Consider the following 22,994-nt stretch of genomic DNA (forward strand, 5'->3'; position numbering starts at 1 on the left):
CTCACAATGAACTGTGGATCACCCCCCATATTATGATAAACATCCAGGAATGTGCATGTGTCCAAGCTAGTGCACGAGATATGTAAAAACCCTGTCACTCGAAGCAAGGTGACGGAAAGGACTTTTTATTTAGACAGGTTTTTATCTGGAAGTCTGTTAATTTTCACTGAACAATAAAAGAGGATTGCTAAGAGCTGGATTAACTCTGTGTGGGAAGACTGGGCACAGATGATAGGAAATCGTATTCTCTACATTGTGACATCAAAAAAATAAAAAATAAATTTGGGTTTACATCCACTTTAATTAACTTCTTCATATAATTAAATATCAGTATGTATCAGATACTCAGTTTAAACTTAGTTGAAGCTGAACTCTGGGAAAAGTAAGTCTTCCCTTGCCACACCTGAACTGCAGTATATATCTGCTCGTTTATGTCTAGGGGGACTGGGTAAAGTACATTTAGGCCGCTTTCACACTGTCCGACCGATCGGGTCGGCCTGTCTGTTTTTCAGGAGGACCCAATCCAATGCACTCTATTGAGTGGTGATCTGATCCTCTCGGCAAAAAACAGACAGATGAAGTCCATTCCCCATCCGTCCGGTGGATTGGATGACAGTTGGATGGAAACGGACAGACACTTTATTTACATCTGACAGCCCATAGAGGACAGCAGGCTGTGTGCTCCTCGATGCTAGATTGGACTATAGCCCTGCATTGGACATGAGTACACCCATCCAGAGCACAGGGTAGAGGAGGATCCGATAAGTAAAAGTGCATTTATTGTCACCTAGACCAAATGAGCATCTAACCCTTGCAATGCAGGCACAACCCCCATGCGAGAGATCACTTTTACTTTTGCCAAATTGAGGCTTTTAATGTCATCAAAGGACCTGAAAAGCAGACCTTTTCTGACCTGGGCTACTATCTGATAGATCCATTAACCAAACACAGGTTTAGATCCTGTCTTGTGGATTATCTGTTGAACCAATCAGATCTTCCATTGACTTTTTGCCCTGCACTAGTAAGAATGAAGGGGAAGTGTGGGTTCCCATGAGAAACACTGCCTGAGACTATTCTTTCCATGAAGATGTTGCTAACTGAAGTCTATTGTGGTATGGGGTACTTTTATGTTATTCTGTATTGTGGTCTTTAGGGTTTTGAATGGACAAGCAATGTATTAGTTCAGCTGACAAAATGAATGCTTTTGAGGTGCGAATGCAGGTACTTTTTAAAATATCCTGAAGCAAAATGCTTACAGGAGTAGCAGCCCTTACTAGTCCCTAATGCCATCTTGCATTGACCTTGCATGAACTTTGCAGGTTTATGTTGAACAACCAATGATTTTCTAAATACTCTGGGGCCTTCTAATGCATTTGACTAAATGGAAACCATTTCCATATTGTATGTATTTTTTTTTTTTTTTTTTTACAGATTTGAAATACGGTAATAAACATTGAAAGCCAGAAAAGAAAGTGGATTTTATAGTGCAAACTGTATGATACAGTTGGCACAATCATTTTTTAAACTGCCACAGTGCTGCTCTCTTCTGAATCATCTTGCATTCTCTGCTCTTCTGTGACCTCACAAAGCTACGACCATTATGTGTTCTCACAATGATTTACAAAAAGCACCAGCCATATGGGCTTAATAGGGAAACAGCAGAAAATTCATAAGCTCAGGTACCTGATCAACCGAGATGACCTCCCAGAGCAACGAGTGCAGTGTGGACAATTCCCTGCCCAGGTCAATGTAGCCCTCAAAGCCAGCTGTGTTGGAAATGGTCTCAGGGTTGGAGATCTCCAACAAAAAGCGCTGCATGTTCGTCCACTCGTGTTCCAAGAACTGATTCATAAAAGACATATACTCTTCTTTACTGCCAAACCTGTTGGCAAAAAGAAAAACATTAGATCAACTCTACTTATCACATCATGGCCTGGTTTCCAGCAGAGCAAAATCACAGCAGGTTTCAGTCACTTGAGCTTTGCTATCCTCAGAATTGGGCTGCTATAACGGTAATCTGGTTTCTATAACAGAACAAGAAATTGCCATACATTTTTAACTTTTTATGAGTTTTATACGTTTATGAATCAAAAAAAATTGATACCATTTTGGGAGAGTAATTTTCCTGTGTGCAAGTGACTTCCCTTTCTTTACAGATGCAGAGATATAAACTACCTCTGCTAAGCATCCTGTTGCAACAGAGAGAACAACAGGCTGCACTCCACAAATCATACCTTCTCAGGGTTCTGTTGAGCTATGTAAAAATATTTGTGGATGAAATTAAGGGATATATGTTGCATATAAGGGACCCAGGGGAATCACTAAAACTAGAGCAAAAAAAAAATCTGGAACAGTTGTGCATAGTAATCAATCAGCGTCTAGATTCAGATTGTTCAGTTACAACTTATTTACTTGTTGCTCTGAGTGACAGTCTTCTGTAGCTATATACCGACTATTAAGTGAGGCACGTTGGTGATCTCAAACACCAATGCTTTAGACCAAAGCACTGGTCATCTTCATGTGAAGCTCTACAATAACAATTGCCTCCATGCATAATAGCGTACCGTGCTATATTTCACCTTGGCCAAGCTTAGGTTGTCGCTCTCATGTCATTTACATTATATGATATCTCCAACTAAAAGCAAATAGAAGCATTACAATAAGGTCCCTTTCACTTGGGCACTGTCAGGTGGCAAAACCAGGTGGTTGAGGCACGTTTCAAATGGGAATCGGGCCATGATGCAACCATGTCTAATGTATGTGGTCATGGGACGGTTAAGAGGAATTTCAGTATGAAATTCCACTTCAAACAGTGACAGGACTGCTAGGAAAGAAGAGACAACTCAGCTGTTTCTATGATATGGCTCCATTGCTGACTCAACCAGTGAACTGTCAGGCTGTTGCTGTCTCCTCACTGGTGAAGGAGATTCTGCAGCAGTATGGCCAGTGAGGATGTCAAGCTATACAGAACGCTATTGTGAGATGGCTCTTACTGAAAACATCACATTCAGACGTTAATCGATACTTTGTTCTTCATCTGTCCAATGTGATAGTTTTCCTCTATGCCCCAGCCTTCCCCTTTAAGGTACATCTCTGATTTTGCATGCAGAAATATTTCCGTAAAAATGTAATTATTATTGTTAAGAGGAAACTGTAACCTGTCGCCGTCTCACCAGTGTTAATTTGTGTCACTAAGTGCACCCAGAGAGAGTAACCTCACCGTTTTATATTGCCTGCATTTTATTTTGTGTTTATCCCTTATGTAAACATCAGAAGTGCATTCTGTCCCCGAGCACTTTTAATTAAGTTGCGCTCCAGTGCTCACCTCTTACTGATTCAGTAGAGGAGAGCCATTGACACAGTTGAAGATGAAATTAAAAGTCAATACAAGTAATGGCTATTGATTTTCCTGCCTAATTGGAGGCCTGTGATAAGTGCACCAAAATAGGGAATAGGTCCACCACTCTCTGTCTCCTCTGGGGAGAATCTTACTTGGCAAAGTTGGCGAGGTTCTGGGTGACTTTGGCAATCAACGTCAGGGTGCGGGCGGTCCGGTCATCTGGGTATTCTTGGAGAAGGTTGAACAGTGATGGGGACATAATGGCGGGGCACAAGAAGCGCAGAAACAAGGAGGCACTAATAAGCCTCTCACTGATATCGGGACGACCACGGCTGTTACACTCTTGTCTCCATGATGCAAAGACCTCCTTCAACTCCCGAGGGAAGACGCTGTAGAGAGAACCATGGGAAATAAATTAAGATCAATCGACAGCAGAGAACCAATTATCTCTTTTACACTGCTCATTAAACGAGAGATGATGCCTTAATGACACTTTAATTTTTACTTTATACAGCAATGACCTTGGGAATCAATACGTTCACTAATACAGAAATTAAATTGCCAACAATTTGTGTATTAGCTGCATTGCAGATGTGATTCACACTATACAATGATCGCACCTGTCTATCCATCCTTATGTTAACCTGCCCAGGTGGTAGCATCAGTAACATCTCAAAAAAATGACAAATGTATCAGGCTGTCCAATCCTGCTCCTTTAGCACTGCACAGAGGCACAGGCCAAGGTATGAGACGGAGATAACGATTCTTCTTAGTATACTGAGATAATTTTTTTGGAAATGAACCTTTTCAACATTACAGGTATGTATTATGCTAAACTCTTCCACGACCTGTACAAAGTGAATATATACAGTTTGATAATATTACTATATATATTTTTTACATTGTCATGTGTCCCCAATGTAATTATTTCTCTTCACATCCTGTATCTGTGTCCTTACAGAAAGGGTTTCTCCCCAATGTAGAAAAAGACCATAACAAGCAAATCTATACAGCACCAGACCCCTTTTGTCTCCTTGGTTGGGAGTGCACAGCCAACAGACACCGTAAAAGGACATTTAAAGAGAAAGCCAGCACTCAACAAATAAACCTCAACATTTTAATGAGGTCTTATTTTAAAGAACAATGTACACATACGCAGAATAAACCATAACACACCAGGTACAGTGGCTGTTTACTGTACTGTACGATAAGGAATTTCCAGTTAAGTAAAAATGTCTATTACCTTAATCGCACAGTAAATGTCAGAGGACTTTTATTCATGGACCATGGAACGTACCCAAGCAATAAACTGGGTGGTGTGCAACAACATAGCAAACTGAACTGCCGGCCGGCCTACAAGAAACAAGGGTGAAAAACCTGAACAAAAACACACAAATCTTGCAGCTGAGGCTCGTATTAGCCCGAGGCCTGAATATTTACCTGGTAGAACTTTGAAATTGTATGAACAGAGGACCAAGTGATGAACTTGCAAATCTGGGAAGCAGATGCTTGATGCTGAAAAGCCCAAAAGGCGCCAAAAGCCCTGGTGGAATGACCTCTGATAGGGAAAGGAGAAATAATGTCCCTAATGCCTTGTACACACTACAGTAAAAAGTCAGACGGGAATTTTTTCATTGGATATTTTCCGACCGTGTGTGTGCCCCATCTGAGTTTTTCCATCGGAAATTCAGACGGACTTAGAAAGAGAACATGTTCTCTTTTTTTCCAATGAAAAAAAATGATATCGTAAATTCCGTTAGTCTGTATGGAACTCCAACGGAGAAAAAAAACATGCATGCTCAGAATCAAGTCGACGCATGCTCGGAAGCATTGAACTTAATTTTTCCCATCGTAGTGTTGTACGTCACCGCGTTTTGGATGGTCGGAATTTGGTGTGACAGTGTGTATGCAAGACAGCTTGAACGGAATTCCGTCAGAAAAATCAGTCGGAGTTTATCCCAACGGAAATTCTGATCGTGTGTACGGGGCATAAGGGTCTAAGCCCTGGAAATTAGTTGCTTTATCCACCTAGCAATGGTGGAATGGAAAGCAGGATGCCCTCTACGAAAGCCCATGGGCAGGAGAAAAAGGGAATCAACCTTGCAAATAGAGGCTGTGGCTATCAGGTAGATAACAGCGGTCAGCCTTCTAAGTAAAGTCTTTCAACAAAATATCTCTTAATTGTTTGAGTACAAGGTTGAGATCGCAAGGTGACACATGGTGCCAAATTGAAGGATTTAGATGAGCAACTCCCTGAAGGAAAGACTGGTTCTAAAGCCTAAGCATTTTTACCTTAACTACTTTAGCTCCGGAAGATTTACCCCCTTCATGACCAGGCCATTTTTTGCGTTACTTTAACGAACAATTGCACGGTTGTGCTACACTGTACCCAAATGAAAATGTTGTCCTTTTCCCCCCCACAAATATAGCTTTCTTTTGGTGGTATGTGTTCACCTTATTCTGCTACATATTTTTGGTAAAAAGAATCCCACAAAGAGTATATTAATTGGTTTACGCAAAAGTTATAGGCCCAGATCCACAAAGAAATTACGCCGGCATATCTATTGATACGCCGCGTAGTATCTTTGTTTTGTGTCCACAAAACAAGATACGGCTGAATGTGGGCTCGATCCGACTGGCGTACGTCTTAGTACGCCGTCTGATCTTGTGTGCATATTTACGCTGGCCGCTAGGTGGCGTTTCCGTTGATTTCCGCGTAGAGTATGCAAATGAGCTAGATACGGCGATCCACCAACGTACGTCCGGCGCATTTTTTTACGTCGTTTCCGTAAGGCTTTTTTCGGCGTAACGTTACCCCTGGGTCTATGAGGCTTACGCAATGTTAAGTATGGATGTCGGGCCAGCGTCGAATTTTCCGTCGTTTACGTAAAACGTTCGCGAATAAGGCTTTGCGTAAATTACGTTCACGTCAAAAGCATTGACTATTTGCGGCGTGATTTCGAGCATGCGCACTGGGATACCCCCACGGACGGCGCATTTATGTGGGTTCAATAGGAATTACCATACAACACGCCCACATCTTATCCATTTGAATTGCCTGTGTAATCTGCGGGTGCTGGCGGACATTGAGTCCACGGTACCCACAGCTGGGCTACCACTGTGTGTGATCACAGCGGGAGCCAGTCACTGGCCGCACACCCCAGATCCGGAAACGTTAGATCACGTACTAGGTACATGATCTGATGCAGAGGGGCCCGCCTTCATTAGGATACAAAATGTTTAGGAAACGGTATCAATTACACCCCCCCCCCCATACGTACCGAAGTCCTAACTCGATCCAGCACTGTGCCCATCTCTAGTCGCTCTCTACAACGCTTCCACAGTTTTTGCTCTGGCAGCTATCAGTCAGATCCTGTGATGAGGGAGTAAGGCTAAGCTACGCTGTCAAGCCTTTAGGTGTGCCGTCATAACAAGCGGCTTGCTATGTGGGCACACTAAGAAAGAGGAGGAGCCAAGAGTGCTGAAGGGGGACCCACGAACAGGAGGTTCAGGGCCATTCTGTGTAATACCACTACACAGAGCAGGTAAGTATATTTTATTTTGTTATTTTAATAAAAATGGACTTTACAATCACTTTGAGGGCTTGTGAGGCAGAAGGCTTCTGGGGAAAAAAACTGATAAAGCACAAACCTGCACCTTGAGTTTGATCAAGACAAGACTGAAGAAAGGCCAACATGTGTGTGATATAGGGGCCGAGATCCCCCTCTGACATCAGCCGGGGATGTCAGGTGACCGCTGTGCTGCCCACTCAGCCCCTCCTGCTGTAGCCCTTAGATGTGGGAGGAGAGTGGCCGGGGGTGATGTGACCAGCCAGAAGAGATCTGTGATAAAGGCTTTTTTTTTTATAAAACCATGTACACAACATTGTAGATTTATAAGAGCGAGGGCCTGGCAGTGATATTTATTTTCCTTTATTGCCAGCTACTAATAGAGGCAGGAGGGGGGGCGTAGATGGCTTACACACACATGAGCTTATAGGCAGAGAGGGAGGGGGAGAGAGGAGAGCAGCGGGATGACAGAAGCACGTAAACTAACCACGGTAATCATGGATCAGCAGCCATGTTAAACATGGTCAGTTTACAGAAGGGAGGGCAGCCTGTTTTTTTTTTACAGCTTAGAGAGGGGCAGATTAGGCAGCACAAGCGTTGTACTGTTTAATCTGCTATAAAGGTACAGAATCTCTTTTTTTTTAAGGTGCAATTACTTTAACCACTTTAGCCCTGGAATGATTTACACTGTTCCTGACCAGGCCATCTTTTGCTATATGGCACTGCGTCACTTTAACTGACAATTCCGCGGTCATACAACATTGTACTAAAAAAAAAAATCCTTTTTTTTCACACAAATATAGCTATCTTTTTGTGGTTCTTGATCTCCCCTGTGGTTTAAATTTTTTTGCGCTATAAACAAAAAAAGAGCAACAATTTAGAAAAAACACCAATATTTTTTACCTTTTGCTATAATAAATTTCCAAAAAACTAATTTCTTCATTAGTTTAGGCCAATATGTATTCTACATATTCTTGGTAAAGAAAAAAATCGCAATAAGCGTATCTTGATTGGTTTGCGCAAAAGTTATAGCATCTACAAAAATAGGGGATATATTTATGGCATTTTTTAAAATTATTTTTACACTAGTAATGGCGGTGATCAGCGATTTTTAGTGGGACTGCGACATTGCGGCGGGCAGATCGGACACTTTTGACACTTTTTTCGGACTATTGACATTTATACAGCGATCAGAGCTAAAAATAGCCACTGATTACTGTATAAATGTCACTGGCAAGGAACAGGTTAACACTAGGGGGTGATCAAGGGGTTAAGTGTGTCCTAGGGAGGTGTTTCTAACTGTGGGGGCAGTGTACTGACATGGAGTAGAGAGAGATCACTAGGAACAGCAGATCTCTTTCTATTTCCCCAAAAGAACTGGGATCTGTCCGTTCTGTCTCTCTCTGGAGCGATCGCGGGTTGCCGGCGCATTGACTCCGGCATTGTGGGTGTGCGCACCCTCTATAGGTTTTAAAGCGGCCATTGTACAGTTACGGCAATTCATGCAGGGGAGCCAACCTGCCACCGTATAACAACGGTGGCTGGTCGGCAAGGTGTTAAATCACTTTTACCCTGTGTGTGACAACATTTTATGACTTGCACCGATATGCTAATGTATAAACAGTACTAAAGTATGCGCCATTACCAGAATATTCTATATACTGAACATATCTTCAGTTTTGCGCCAAAATTTTGGCACACACAGAGTAAAGGCACTTAAATCTTGCCCCAAATCCATGCGCAGTAGGAAATAGGCTGTGAAGCTGCAAGGTTTCACTTTTCGTTTCCCTTTCAGAGATAAACACTTGAAAAACACTTTAAAAAGTGGCTCGGGTGGATGAGGACATCGTGGGATCCCTGGACAGGTAAGTGTCCTTATATTAAAAGTAAGCAGCTACAGTAATTTTTTCTGAAGGAGCCTGGAGCTCCTCTTTAAAGTGGAGGTTCACCCGAAAACTTAATTTTTAACATTAGATTGATGCTCATTTTGTCAAGGGGAATCGGGTAGTTTTTTTTAAATCGAAGCAGTACTTACCGTTTTAGAGAGCGATCTTCTCCGCCGCTTCCGGGTATGGGCTGCGAGACTGGGCGTTACTATTTGATTGACAGGCTTCCGACGGTCTCATACATCGCGTCACGATTTTCCGAAAGTAGCCGAACGTCGGTGCGCAGGCGCCGTATAGAGCCGCACCAACGTTCGGCTTCTTTCGGCTACTCGTGACACAATGTATGCGACCGTCGGAAGCCTGTCAATCAAATAGGAACGCCCAGTCCCGAAGACCATACCTGGAAGCGGCGGAGAAGATCGCTCTATAAAACGGTAAGTACTGCTTCAATTTTAAAAAAACTACCCGATTCTCCTTGACAAAATGAGCATCAATCTAATGTTAAAAAAAAAAAAATTTGGGTGAACTCCCGCTTTAAGCAGGTATTTAGAAACGGGCACATTTTTCTGGTGTGTGTCAATCTTTGCTGATCCATCTCAAAGGGGGTAATTAACAAAGAATGATGAAAGCATAATGCTTGTACTGCTCTTCTAAACACACAAAACAGCAGATTCTGCTTCTAACCAACAAAAGGAGGGCAAGCCCCTTTGTTCATTTTGAGTGATCCATTCTCTGTTCTACAGTGTCCATGACCATGATAGCACAGAGAACAGGAGAGCTTGAGCTTTGGAGGATTGTGAACCCTGCAGGCTCTGCTTATGTGGTGTAATCACTGCAAGGGCAGAGAAAGGGATGTAGGCTGTCAGACCTGGTGAAGATCCCTTTTGTTAATTAGGAAAAGACCTTGCACTAGTTTCGATTTTACTCTGAAAGAAACTGGTGTGGGTGGCGCAGATAGACCTGAAAGAGGTCTTTCTGCTTGGTTAATGTGGCACATGCCACTCCTGGCAGTTTCCTGCGCCATTAAAATGCTTCAGAAAGTTTAAAGGGGTTGTAAAGGTAGATGTTTTTTCACCTTAATGCATTCTATGCATTAAGTTGAAAAAACATCCGAGCATTAGCGCCCCCCCCCCCCCCCGTTTACTTACCTGACCCCTCAAAAGTCCCGCGCCGTGAATGCGCAGGTTTCTGGGCCGGCTTTTTCGGCTCATTCATTGGTTGATTGAAAGCAGCCCAGCCATTGCTAGCACTGCTGTCAATCATATTCAATCACGTGGTGCACTGAGGGGCGGGGCCGAGTGATACAGTGAGCGGCTATGGCTGCCGGAGCGTGCCGCAAAGACTTTCTACTGTGCAAGCTCGCTCGCATGAAGGTAGAAAGTTCTTGCGTGGGGAGCCGAGACAGCCGTCGAGGGATCCCAGAAGACCAGGTTTGGGGCCACTGTGTGCAAAACGAGCTGCACAGTGGAGGTAAGTCTAATATGTTTGTTATTTAAAAAAAAAGCTTTAGTGTTCCTTTAATTCCTCGTAAAAAAAAGTGTTTTTACACAGTGGAAGCTGATGACGGTAACTAATGCAGTCAAGGCCATGGTTTCCCATATTTTACTGCAGCTCATTGTTTCCATGGTGATTTGTGTTTTTTAGGACAGTTATAAATAGAGTGGCAGTCAAGTTGTTAACAGTGACCAGTAGTGTGCTTCTAGTTAGAAAGAGTGAGTCGATTTTACACAAGCACTGACAACAATATACAGTCTTTTTTTTTTTTTTTTTAACAGAAACAATATACAGTCTTGAAACATGGATCCGGTAATTACAGGGGGTACCAGGTACCTTTTATCAACTGTCTGTGTTACACACAACAAGCAATCAAATTCTTCCTTTTGTGTTTTTAGTGTAATGTAGAGCTAGAAACTGATTGGTTCCTTCAGATCTAACCAATCTACGACACACTTTAGCAATCCATTGTGCCTCTGCACGAAAAATGCGCTGCAGGTGACAAATTCATGAACAGGAAGTGGAATAGGAGGTCAAGGATGAGCAGGAGGGTGGCAACAATGAAGTCACCTAAGTAAAACAAGAAAAAGCATCATACTAACACTCCATCTTCAATGCAGCTGAGCTCCCTCCCCACCTTTGCAGCTGTCACACAGATAGAGCAGGGGTCTTGGAGTTTTGTAGTTGGGTGGGGTGGGAGAAGCCTGATGGGAATTTAGAGACACTAGTTCCCTTTTAGGTCCACTGCCCTTCTAATTAACAGTATGTACTAGACAGATCCATAGCCAACAGACACCCTGCTACTTGTTATAGAATCTGCTCACTACCTACTGTCAATCACAAAGAGACCCAATAGGAGACTAATGTCTCAGCTTACCAATTGGGCTCTGCCCACTGTCAGTGTCACTGGTTGCTAGGAGCCTGTCGGCTGTGAAACGCACAGTGTCCTTGACAACCAATTACAGTGTCATGGCCTGGGCTTGAACCTGGGACCTCTTCTGTGTCTGGCATTAACTCTTCCTATCTGGGATGCTGGACAGCTCCCTGTCTGATCTACTGGATAAACCTATCTGATCCATTAGACTACTCTGCTTGGTGTCTTGATTGCCTTGAACCTTGACCGCCTTGCTCCTCTCATGAACTTCCTATAAAAGCCTTGTCTCAGCACTTCCTCTTTGCCAGGTTATTGTGCCTTCCCTGCCAGTGCCTTGCTGTTGTCTTTCCTGCTGCCATCTGAACCTGCAACCACCAGTGTTTGACCCTCAGCCTGTTTCTGGACTACTCTCTGCCTGTTCCCAATCTGCAACCACCCGTGTTTGACCCTCGTCCTGTTCCTGGACTACTCTACTGCCTGATCCCAATCTGCAACCACTCGTGATTGATCCCTTGGCTTGTTTACTGACCACGCTGCTGTTTCATCCTTGTCTGTTTATCTGCTATTGGACCCCGGGAAAACCAGCTAGTACTTAGACTCCACACCTCAGGGGAGCCTGTGTCATCTGCTAGAAGTGACTGCCTGTATGCCTGTCCTGCCACTGCTATTGCAATTGGTCAAGCCCGACGCCTGATCGTGACAGAATAACCTGGCCCTAAACATGAAGGCCACTATAGCAGATGCTCTGGCTCCTTTCAAACAGAAAATCTCGGACCTGCATTAAGAAGTTTTGTTACTGAAAGGTGCAGTACGCCCAGCCCCGAAACCACCATGTCCTGAGCCATTTGTTGTGATGTCCGAGAGGTTTGATGGTAGCCGTGCATCTCTTTCATCCTTTAAGATAGATTGCGAGCTGTTGTTTGCTTTTAAGCCTAGGACTTATGCCACAGATTATATAAAGATTTGCGCTACTATCAACCTGCTCACTGGACCAATAAAAACATAGGCTCACCAGGTATTACAGGAAAGGAGTCCAGTCTTGGACAGCTGGGAAGCATTTATGTTAGCCCTGGACTCTCACTGTACAGTTTCCAAGAAAACCAGAGTTCCCAAGTCCGCTCCTAGCTCATGTGGCCTACGGGGACCCAGGGACAGGAATACCCTGTACAGATATGACTCTGAGCCATTCCAGTATGTGCCAAGCCATGAAGCCCTAACACCACAAAGCCGTGACGATCCTGTAGATATACACACAGCTACCCTGGAAGATGTGGAACCTATGGAGATCGGGGTCATCCAGACCACGCTGTCTAAAGCTGAAAGAGAGCGGAGGAGAGGCTGTGGCCTTTGTTTCTATTGTAGAGAAAGAGGGCACTTAATCTCTCTCTGCCCAACGGTTCCTCAAGTAGGTACTATTGGGATCCTTCCTGCTACCCTGGAATCTCTGCCTGCTCTTCAACCTGAAGCTCCTGTGCCTGCTTTCCAGTATAAAGTTCCAGTACCTGCTATCCAGTCTGATGCACCTCCTGTTTATCCTATTGTGCCAGCACCTGCTGTTCTGTTTGATGTACCAGCGCCTGTGCTCTCTGAAGTTCCAGTACCTGCTGCCTGATTTGAAGTTCCCGTACCTGCTATCCAGTCTGATGTCCTGGTGCCAGCTTTCCAGTCTGGTGTCCTGGTACCTGCCTTCCAGTCAGATGTGCCTGCTGATCCTGTTCCCACTGATCCAGTGCCTGAAATTGTTCCAGTCCTCCTCCATGCAGACTGCAGATGTCAATGCCTCCTCCATGTTGCCGCCTGCTGCTGATGTCCATGCCTCCTCCATGTTGCCGCCTGCTGTTCATAGATTGAAGGTTATTTGCAGGGTGCAGATTGCAGTAGGGGACAAAGATTTGTGTCGTTCACTGTGGCAGGATCTAACTGAGGTGGAGCTGTTGAGAAACATTCTGACTGCACATGCCTTAGCTGTCGAAGGCAGATTCACTCTTAATAACGTGCAACCCTTGATTCAGGTCTGTTCTGAGCTACTATTTCAGGTTAACTCTCAGGGCCATGATGTTTTCACTCCCCCATTTACTTTGAACCAGGCTAGATTTTTGCTGAAAAATTGTGCAAGCTTGTTTCTCCAGCAGAGAGACAAACTGACTTTAGTTCAACCTCTATTACAAGCTTGGTCAGAGATCATATCCCCAGTGCTGGATGAGCCAGATAAGTACCCTGCCATCAGTAAGCACACTTCCCTTGTATGCAATCCATCGTCGGTGTCCCCAAGTGAAGTTCCGGTGTCCCCAAGTGAAGGTTCGGTTCCGGTGTCCTCAAATGAAGTTCAGATTCCGGTGTCCCCAAGTAATGGAACCCTTTCTAGAACTCAAAAGACCACAAGGCTCTGCTGTTGGTGCTTTGTTACCCCATAGTTTTGATGAAGACTGTATGTATGCCTCGTATGGCACCCTTCTCCGTAAGCAGGAGCTGGAGATGTTGAAAAAGCCTTGCAAGCGATTAAGATTAACGGTAGTATTTCACCAGAGGTTTCCTCACGGGCCAGGCCCTAGGACATCCGGAGGACATTCTGAGAGGAGGAGAGTACTGTCAGGACCTGGGCTTGAACCTGGGACCTCTTATGTGTCTGGCATTAACTCTTCCCATTGAGCTATCTGGGATGCTGGACAGCTCCCTGTCTGATCTGCTGGATAAACCTATCCGATCCATTAGAAATGCATATAGCAATGGGGGTACAGCGCTCAGGTTTGTCAGCAAGAACAGTCAATAAAGGGTTAAATAATAATGTTCAAATTGAAATTAAAATAAACAAACCACAACGGCGACATGTAGTCTGAAAGTTCATGAGTCCATGTTTTAGGAGGTAATAGGATCAGTCCCAGCAAGAAATCAATAGGAGTTTGTAGAAAGCTGTGGACGATCAGTTCAAATGATGAGCAGTTAACTACTTGCCGTCGCCGCACCGTCATTTTACGTCCACAAGGTGGCTCTCCTAGGCGAGACCACGTAAATGGACGTCCTACCCTTTAGCTGCCACTAGGGGCGCCCCCCGCTCGCCCCCGACTCCCGTGCGTGTGCCCGGCGGGCGCGATCGCCGCCGGGCACACGCGATCGCTCGGTACAGAGCGGGGAACGGGAGCTGTGTGTGTAAACACACAGCTCTCGTTCCTGTCAGCAGGGGAAATGCTGATTTTCTGTTCATACAATGTATGAACAGAAAATCAGTGTTTCCCCAAGTGAGGCCACCCCCCCCCCCACAGTAAGAACACACCCAGGCATACTTAACCCCTTCCCCGCCCCCTAGTGTTAACCCCTTCACTGCCAGTGGCATTTTTATAGTAATCTAATGCATTTTTATAGCACTGATCGCTATAAAAATGCCAATGGTCCCAAAAATGTGTCAAAAATGTCCGAAGTGTCCGCCATAATGTCGCAATACCGAAAAAAAAATCGCCGATCGCCGCCATTACTAGTAAAAAAAATATTAATAAAAATGCCATAAAAATACCCCCTATTTTGTAAACGCTATAACTTTTGCGCAAACCAATCAATAAACGCTTATTGCGATTTTTTTTACGAAAAATATGTAGAAGAATACGTATCGGCCTAAACTGAGGAAAAAAAATGTTTTTTTATATATTTTTGGGGGATATTTATTACAGCAAAAAGTAAAAAATATTCATTTTTTTCAAAATTGTCGTTCTATTTTTGTTTATAGCGCAAAAAAAAAAAAAAACGCAGAGGTGATCAAATACCACCAAAAGAAAGCTCTATTTGTGGGAAAAAAAGGACGCCAATTTTGTTTGGGAGCCACGTCGCACGACCGCGCAATTGTCTGTTAAAGCGACGCAGTCCCGAATCGCAAAAAGTACTCTGGTCTTTGGGCAGCAATATGGTCCGGGGGGTAAGTGGTTAATCAAGGCAGCTGTCCAGGAGCGAAGTCAGCTCAGTATATGCAAGAAAAAAGTGATCACACTTGATAAAGGAGCGCGCAGGTCGGATCCTTTGCGCATGCTCTATAACGCGTTGTGGTCCCTCTCGGCCTCCGTCCAAGCTGACGCCACGTCACACCGGATGTTTTCCATGCTGACAGTGTGATACCAACCACGGACATAGCCGGCTCCCTCCGGTTCTCCTCGGGTCCCAGCAGCCACATCTCATCTGTATACATTTGGTCTACCGTCCGCCAGACTTGTGCCAGCTCCCCTGACTGCAGCATAGTAATTTATGATGTAAGTGCTGGATTATTTATATGTTATATTAAATACACAGTTTACTCAGTGGCACTTCTCTCCTTATTCTTTTTTCATTAGAAATGCATAGGTGTGAATCCAGCCTTAGGCTTGGCTGGCAAGGTTTGCTCTTTCTTAATATCTCATGGCAGTCATTTGTGTTATTTGTTTGTTTCTCCATATGTCTGCTCCTTACCCTTTCCCATTACCCTTGTATGGCATTACCAAGACTGAGGGTCTGGTTCTTGAGAGGTAGAGGCTGAAATCTCCCGGGTGTGCTTCAAAAGTGATTTCAACCTCATTGGCTCAAGAAAGGCGAGCACAAATAAAGTATATGGGAGAACATGGACCAAGTTTGTCGAATTCTAATCCTCTATGGGCAGATCATTCAGAGATCCAGAAATCCAGGATATTCTCAGCTTCCTTCAATCCGGCCTAGATCTGTTGTGATCCATCAGCTCTCTCAAGGTCCAAGTCTAAGGCCCCATACACACGATAGAATTTATCCGCAGATACGGTTCAGCGGACCGTATCCGCGGATAAATCCTCTCTAAGATTTCAGAGGATTTCAATGCGATGGCGTGTACACACCATCGCATTGAAATCCGCGCTGAAATCCTCTGCCGATGACGTGTCGCGCCGTCGCCGCTATTATGACGCGGCGACGGGCGCGACACTGTCATATAAGGAATTCCACGCATGCGTCTATTCATTACGGCGCGTGCGGGGAATCCCTTTGGACGGATGGATCCGGTAAGTCTGTACAGACGAGCGGATCCATCCGTTGGAATGGATTCCAGCAGATAGATATTCTGTGCATGTCGACAAATATTTATCTGCTGGAAATCCATTCCAGGGGAGATTTATCTGCGGATAGATATCCGACGGAGTGTACACACCATAGGATCTATCCGCAGAAACCCATTTGATGGGATTTATCTGCGGATAGATTCTATGGTGTGTATGGGGCCTTAGCCTTGTCGGCCTTCTCCGGAACATCATGGGCTGTTCACCCTCTAATCCGGCAGTTCTTCCGTGGGGCGACAAGACTCAGGCCCCAAAGAAGGTCAAGATTCCCCAAATGGAATCTTCCCCTTGTTCTCGACTCACTCTCTGGACTCAGTACCCCGAGTTCTATCCCGTTTTCTATCAAAAACCTTTCTGCAAAAGTCCCCTTCCTAGTTGCCATCACTTTGGCCAAAAGGGTTTCTGAGATCGGATCCTTGGGTTAAGAGCCATTTTTGACTTTCTTCCCAGACCGGATGGTCCTCATTCCTATGCTCGGCTCAAACCCGAAAGTCACATCTGTGAGAACCAAGAGCTGCATGATTCTGGCCAAAATGAGAATCACGATTATTTTTGCTTAGAATAAAGATCACGATTCTTTCACAACTCTCACGGCGTAAAATCTTTGACATTTATACAAAAAAATTGGGCTAACTTTACTGGTTAGTTTTTTTTTTTATTCATTAAAGTAATTTTTTCCCAAAAAATTTCATTTGAAAGACCGCTGCGCAAATACAGTGCGACATAAAATATTGCAACAACCGCCATTTTATTCTCTATATTATATATTGTGACAGTAGAAGCTACTGTCAAGGTAAAACGGGCAGTTTGCTGGACACAGGGTATGCACATTTGCGAGGTGCAAGACTACAGAGCGTAGATGTGGACTGGAGAAGACTGCTTTTGCAGCTTTCTCCAGGTTTTGGTATTTTGACATGGGGCTCTATAATTTGGAGATTCCACAGTGTCTGGGGTGGGACGGGATCTGCAACCCTGTATCCTGATTTTGTGGATTATCAGCAGGATGAGCACAGCCCTTTATAATGAGAGTGTGGGAAGACCTCATGGCTCCTAGTTGGAGACAGCTCCACACTAAGAGACAGGAGGTCTCCAGAAGTCAGAGAGGCTGTAGGAGACAGCCAGAATGTTGGTGACTGCAAGAGGCAGAGCTGTAGACGCTAAAGGGAAGCTGTCTACTTTGAGGAGTCTGGGTGACCAGGATAAAGTGCAGAAGTACTGCTACAGAGAGCCAGGTGGGCTAGCATTTTCTGTTCTGTGTATTTGATGGAGAAGAACCCCCTGCGTGGGAAACCTTTGTTTGGACTTTTATTTTGTTTCCTTTTAATAAAAATGGGCTACCATGCCCTTAAATATAGTTCCTGACTGGCTTGAATCACTGGAAAAACGCATCTACCACGAGAACTAACAATCCCCATCTTACAAGTGGTGGAGAATGCGGGCACAAGACGGTAGAATCTGGGTCCTTGCTCCACAGTGAGTTCAGGTCAGGAACTGTTTGCTGTGTGTGGAAGTGCAGCCAGGCAAAAGGCATTGCGTGTTGCATACAGGTGGTGCACCTGTGAGATTTCTTTTTCCTTTTTTACTGCTGTGAACTGTGTAACAAGCTGCTGTGCATGCGACTGCAAGGATGAGGCAGTCAAAACACAAGAAGTTCATGTTAAAGCAAGTTAAAGGAGAAGTAGGCTCAGCGTGGCCTGAGAAGATGTCTCCACCTAGGAGGGCCAGTCAAAAGGGGCCAGTGGTGTATGAGACCGTGAATGAGTGGTTCAAGCGGAATCAGAGTAAAGAGTCGGATGCAGTTCAAGGGGCTATGATCTGTGCTTCTGATTACATGCAACCCATGCTACCTACAGAAGAAGTTGGGGACTTCCTGGGAAAACTTGAAAAAGTCGCTGTAAGGAGGAAATGGCCTAGAGACCGGTGGCCAATATTGCTGCAAACCTTTTTACTGATAGTGTACCGGTCGGTTTACCATTTGATGGATGGTGACCACTATGACTACCGCCAGTTTAAACCCTTTCACGCCGAGCATACGCATCACCCCGGTACCGTTGTTTAGAGCCGGTGATTGGCTATCCAGACATAACAACCGATGCAGCTAAAAGCCGCTCGGTTGTTATGCCGGAGGAGCGGGAGGGGACATCCCCCCCTCCCGCCGCCTCTCGCCGCTCTGACCGGGCCTTCCGTCCCACCGGTGTCCAGGCGCAGACTGAAACTAAGCGTGAACAGCTTTGATCCAGTCTCCGCCATGTAAACACGAAAGCGACGTCATGACATCACTTCCGGGTTTCTCGGCTGCCAATGGCGCCCGATTTTAAAAAGTATACAGTATTCAGAATCGCCGTTTTCGGCAATCTGAATACTTTGAAGTGCAAAGGAGGGATCGGGGGTCTTGGAATCCCGATCCCTCAATAAAGAGTACCTGAGTACCTATCACCACCTATTATTGTCACAAGGGATGTTTACATTCCTTGTGACAGCAATAAAAGTCATCAAAATGTAAAAAAAAAAAAAAATTAAATATTATAAAAATAAATAAGATTTTTTTTTTTTTTTAAAGCACCCCCATCCCCGCGAGCTTGCGCAACAAAGAAAACACATACGGAAGTCGCGCCCGCATATGAAAACGGTGTTCAAATCAAACATGTGAGGTATTGCCGCGATCGTTAGAGTGAGAGCAATAATTCTCTGTAACTCTAACCTGGTAACTGTAAAAAAAGTTTAAAGTGTCGCCTATGGAGATTTTTAGGTACCGTAGTTTGTCGCCATTCCACGAGTGCGTGCAATTATAAAGCGTAACATGCTTGTTATCTATTTACTCAGCGTAACATCATCTTTCACATTATGCAAAAAAATTGGGCTAACTTTACTTTTTCATTTTTTTAAAGTTCATGAAAGAAAATTTTTCCCAAAAAGTTGCGTTTGAAACACTGCCGCACAAATACCGTGTGACATAAAATATTGCAACAATCGCCATTTTATTCTCTGCTAAAAAAATATATACAGTAGGTGAACCCGATTTTGTGTCAATCTCGCTCTCTTTCTCGGCGAGATTGAGCACCTACGAGCCCCATCGCGGGAGCCAGCGCCGAGCTGGCTTGCCGCGATGGAGACAGAGCCGTCATAGAAGCGACGGGAGATCCGACTTGGATTCCCGCCAATTCTACACGTGTGCGGCGTTTGTTATGAATCCTGAGGGGGAAGTCCCCGCCGGATTTTAAATAAAAATCCGGCATGGGTCCCCCCCTCAGGAGCATACCGGGCCCTTAGGTCTGTTATGGGTTGTAAGGAGAGCCCCCCTACGCCGAAAAAAACGGCGTAGGGGGTCCCCCTACAATCCATACCAGACCCGTATCCAAAGCACGCTACCCGGCCAGCCAGGAAGGGAGTGGGGACGAGCGAGCGCCCCCCCCCCCTCCTGAGCCGTACCAGGCTGCATGCCCTCAACATGGGGGGGTTGGGTGCTCTGGGGCAGGGGGGCGCACTGCGGCCCCCCACCTCAGAGCACCCTGTCCCCATGTTGATGAGGACAGGGCCCCTTCCCGACAACCCTGGCCGTTGGTTGTCGGGGTATGCGGGCGGGAGGCTTATCGGAATCTGGGAGCCCCCTTTAATAAGGGGGCCCCCAGATACCGGCCCCCCCACCCTAAGTGAATGAGTATGGGGTACATCGTACCCCTACCCATTCACCTGCAAGAAAAGTGGTAAAAACACAAATAAACCACACAGTGTATTAAAATATTTTATTTTTCTGCTCCGGAGGCCGCCCCCTGTCTTCTTTATTAGCTCTTTTACCAGGGGGGGCTTCTTCTTTGACGTCTTCGGGTGGGTGGGGGCCGCCGTCTGGTTCTCTTCCACCGCCGGGGGGGTGGCTTTTAAAAAAGCCCCCACCCCCCCGGCGGGTTTCCTCCGGCGTCTTCGGCGGGGCTCTTCTTCTTCCGCTATCCCGACGGGTCTTCTCCGCTATCCGGGGGGTCTCGCCGCTCTCCGCTGTTGACTCGTCGCACCCCGGTTCTTCGTCTCGCAGTCCGGTCCCTTCTTCCGTGCTGTACGTCTTCTTCCGCGCTGTGACGTCATGTTCTTCACTTCTCTTCTTCTCCCGATGTTGACTCGCCGGTCCTCCTCGCTGAAATGACGGATGCGCGCCTTGCATCGGACCTATATAGGCCTCACAGTCCCATCATGCTCTGTACCTACCCATGTGATACCCATGTGGTAGGTATCACATGGGTAGGTACAGAGCATGATGGGACTGTGAGGCCTATATAGGTCCGATGCAAGGCGCGCATCCGTCATTTCAGCGAGGAGGACCGGCGAGTCAACATCGGGAGAAGAAGAGAAGTGAAGAACATGACGTCACAGCGCGGAAGAAGACGTACAGCACGGAAGAAGGGACCGGACTGCGAGACGAAGAACCGGGGTGCGACGAGTCAACAGCGGAGAGCGGCGAGACCCCCCGGATAGCGGAGAAGACCCGTCGGGATAGCGGAAGAAGAAGAGCCCCGCCGAAGACGCCGGAGGAAACCCGCCGGGGGGGTGGGGGCTTTTTTAAAAGCCACCCCCCCGGCGGTGGAAGAGAACCAGACGGCGGCCCCCACCCACCCGAAGACGTCAAAGAAGAAGCCCCCCCTGGTAAAAGAGCTAATAAAGAAGACAGGGGGCGGCCTCCGGAGCAGAAAAATAAAATATTTTAATACACTGTGTGGTTTATTTGTGTTTTTACCACTTTTCTTGCAGGTGAATGGGTAGGGGTACGATGTACCCCATACTCATTCACTTAGGGTGGGGGGGCCGGTATCTGGGGGCCCCCTTATTAAAGGGGGCTCCCAGATTCCGATAAGCCTCCCGCCCGCATACCCCGACAACCAACGGCCAGGGTTGTCGGGAAGGGGCCCTGTCCTCATCAACATGGGGACAGGGTGCTCTGAGGTGGGGGGCCGCAGTGCGCCCCCCTGCCCCAGAGCACCCAACCCCCCCATGTTGAGGGCATGCAGCCTGGTACGGCTCAGGAGGGGGGGGGGCGCTCGCTCGTCCCCACTCCCTTCCTGGCTGGCCGGGTAGCGTGCTTTGGATACGGGTCTGGTATGGATTGTAGGGGGACCCCCTACGCCGTTTTTTTCGGCGTAGGGGGGCTCTCCTTACAACCCATAACAGACCTAAGGGCCCGGTATGCTCCTGAGGGGGGGACCCATGCCGGATTTTTATTTAAAATCCGGCGGGGACTTCCCCCTCAGGATTCATAACAAACGCCGCACACGTGTAGAATTGGCGGGAATCCAAGTCGGATCTCCCGTCGCTTCTATGACGCGCTTGCTGGGATGTGCTGTCACTATTCCAGTGAGTGTGAGATGTCGGCGAGATCTCGGCACCCTGTCGCCGAGTATCAGCGCGACGCTGTCCTGCTAAAAGCACAATATCACAAACACCTACTGTATATATAATGTTTGGGGGTTCTAAGTAATTTTCTAGCAAAAAATATGGATTTTAACTTGTAAACACCAAATGTCATAAATAGGCTTAAGCATGAAAGGGTTAAAGAGGAAATCCTTCTTAGAGGAGAGTTCCATCACATCATGGGCCGCCAGCAAATGTGCATACCCTGTGCCCAGCAAACTGTCCATTTTACCTTGACAGTAGCTCCTACTGTCACAATATATATAATGTTTGGGGGTTCCAAGTAATTTTCTAGCAAAAAAATGATTTCAACTTGAAAAGAGCCGTCAGAAAAAGGTTTTGGGTTTAAGTGATTAAACATTCCTAATTTACATACAGAAGTCTATTCCTTTGATTTAAAAGTCAAATTGATACAATGTTTAGACTAGAGCTGCACGATTAATCGTCAAGAATCGTTTTGCAATCTTTTTCCCGTTGCGATTCTTGACACAGGGTTTCACGATCTTTGACATGAAAAGAATTTTCTCTCTGCACTTTTGTATGCAAAGAATTTCCTCTCTGCTCTCAGCCAAAAGTCAAAGTCTGGGCAATCTGCCAAGTCTGGGCAGCCTGCCAAGTTTTGAAAACATTCTTTATCAGTGGAAAGTTAAGTCTAAACATTGTATCACATCAAACGAATAAACTTCTGTATGTAAATTAGGAACGTTTAACCACTTAAACACCAAACCTTTTGCTGACAGCTCTTTTCAAGTTAAAATCATTTATTTATTTTTTTGCTAGAAAATTACTTAGAACCCCCAAACATTATATAATTTTTTAGTAGAGACCCTAGAGAATAAAATGGCGGTTGTTGCAATATTTTATGTTGCACTGTATTTGCGCAGCAGTCTTTTTAAATGCAATTTTTTTGAAAAAAACTACTTTAATGAATTAAAAAAAAAACTAGCCAGTAAAGTTAGCTCATTTTTTTTGTATAAATGTAAAAGATTTTACGCCATGAGAATCGTGAGAGAATCGTGATCTTCATTCTAAGCAAAAAAATTGTGATTCTCATTTTGGCCAGAATCGTGCAGCTCTAGTTTAGACTTAACATTCCACTGATAGAATGTTTTAATAACTTGGCAGACTGCCCAGACTTGGCAGATTGCCCAGACTTTGACTTTTGGCTGAGTGCAGGGAGAAAATTCTTTGCATACCAAAGACTGTGAATCCCTGTGTCAAGACCGCAACGGGAAAAGATCGGGAAAAGATCGCAATGACGATTAATTGTGCAGCTCTACTACACACATGACCCAAAGTTCATCATCTGGATGTAGGCGAAATACTGAATGCATACCTGCAAGTTACTTCCTCCTTTAGACACTCCGACTACCTGTTTATCCTGCACTCCGGCAGAAA

The 22,994-nt window shown here is 45.5% G+C and overlaps 1 protein-coding gene across 12 annotated transcripts in view; it reads right to left on the reverse strand.

Moving 5' to 3' along the window:
* The window catches only part of LOC120913800 (DAB2 interacting protein), a 628,977-nt gene that overhangs the window by 62,774 nt on the left and 543,209 nt on the right, over positions 1–22,994 (reverse strand). For all 12 annotated transcript variants that reach the window (XM_040324026.1, XM_040324033.1, XM_040324025.1 and 9 more), the window contains 2 exons: positions 3,493–3,729; positions 1,684–1,882 (listed from right to left, as the gene is read on the reverse strand). In XM_040324026.1, the coding sequence (XP_040179960.1) occupies positions 1,684–1,882; positions 3,493–3,729 (436 nt within the window). The remainder of the gene's footprint in view (positions 1–1,683; positions 1,883–3,492; positions 3,730–22,994) is intronic.

Source organism: Rana temporaria, chromosome 9, assembly GCF_905171775.1.
Source record: "Rana temporaria chromosome 9, aRanTem1.1, whole genome shotgun sequence".
Lineage (NCBI taxonomy): Eukaryota > Metazoa > Chordata > Amphibia > Anura > Ranidae > Rana > Rana temporaria.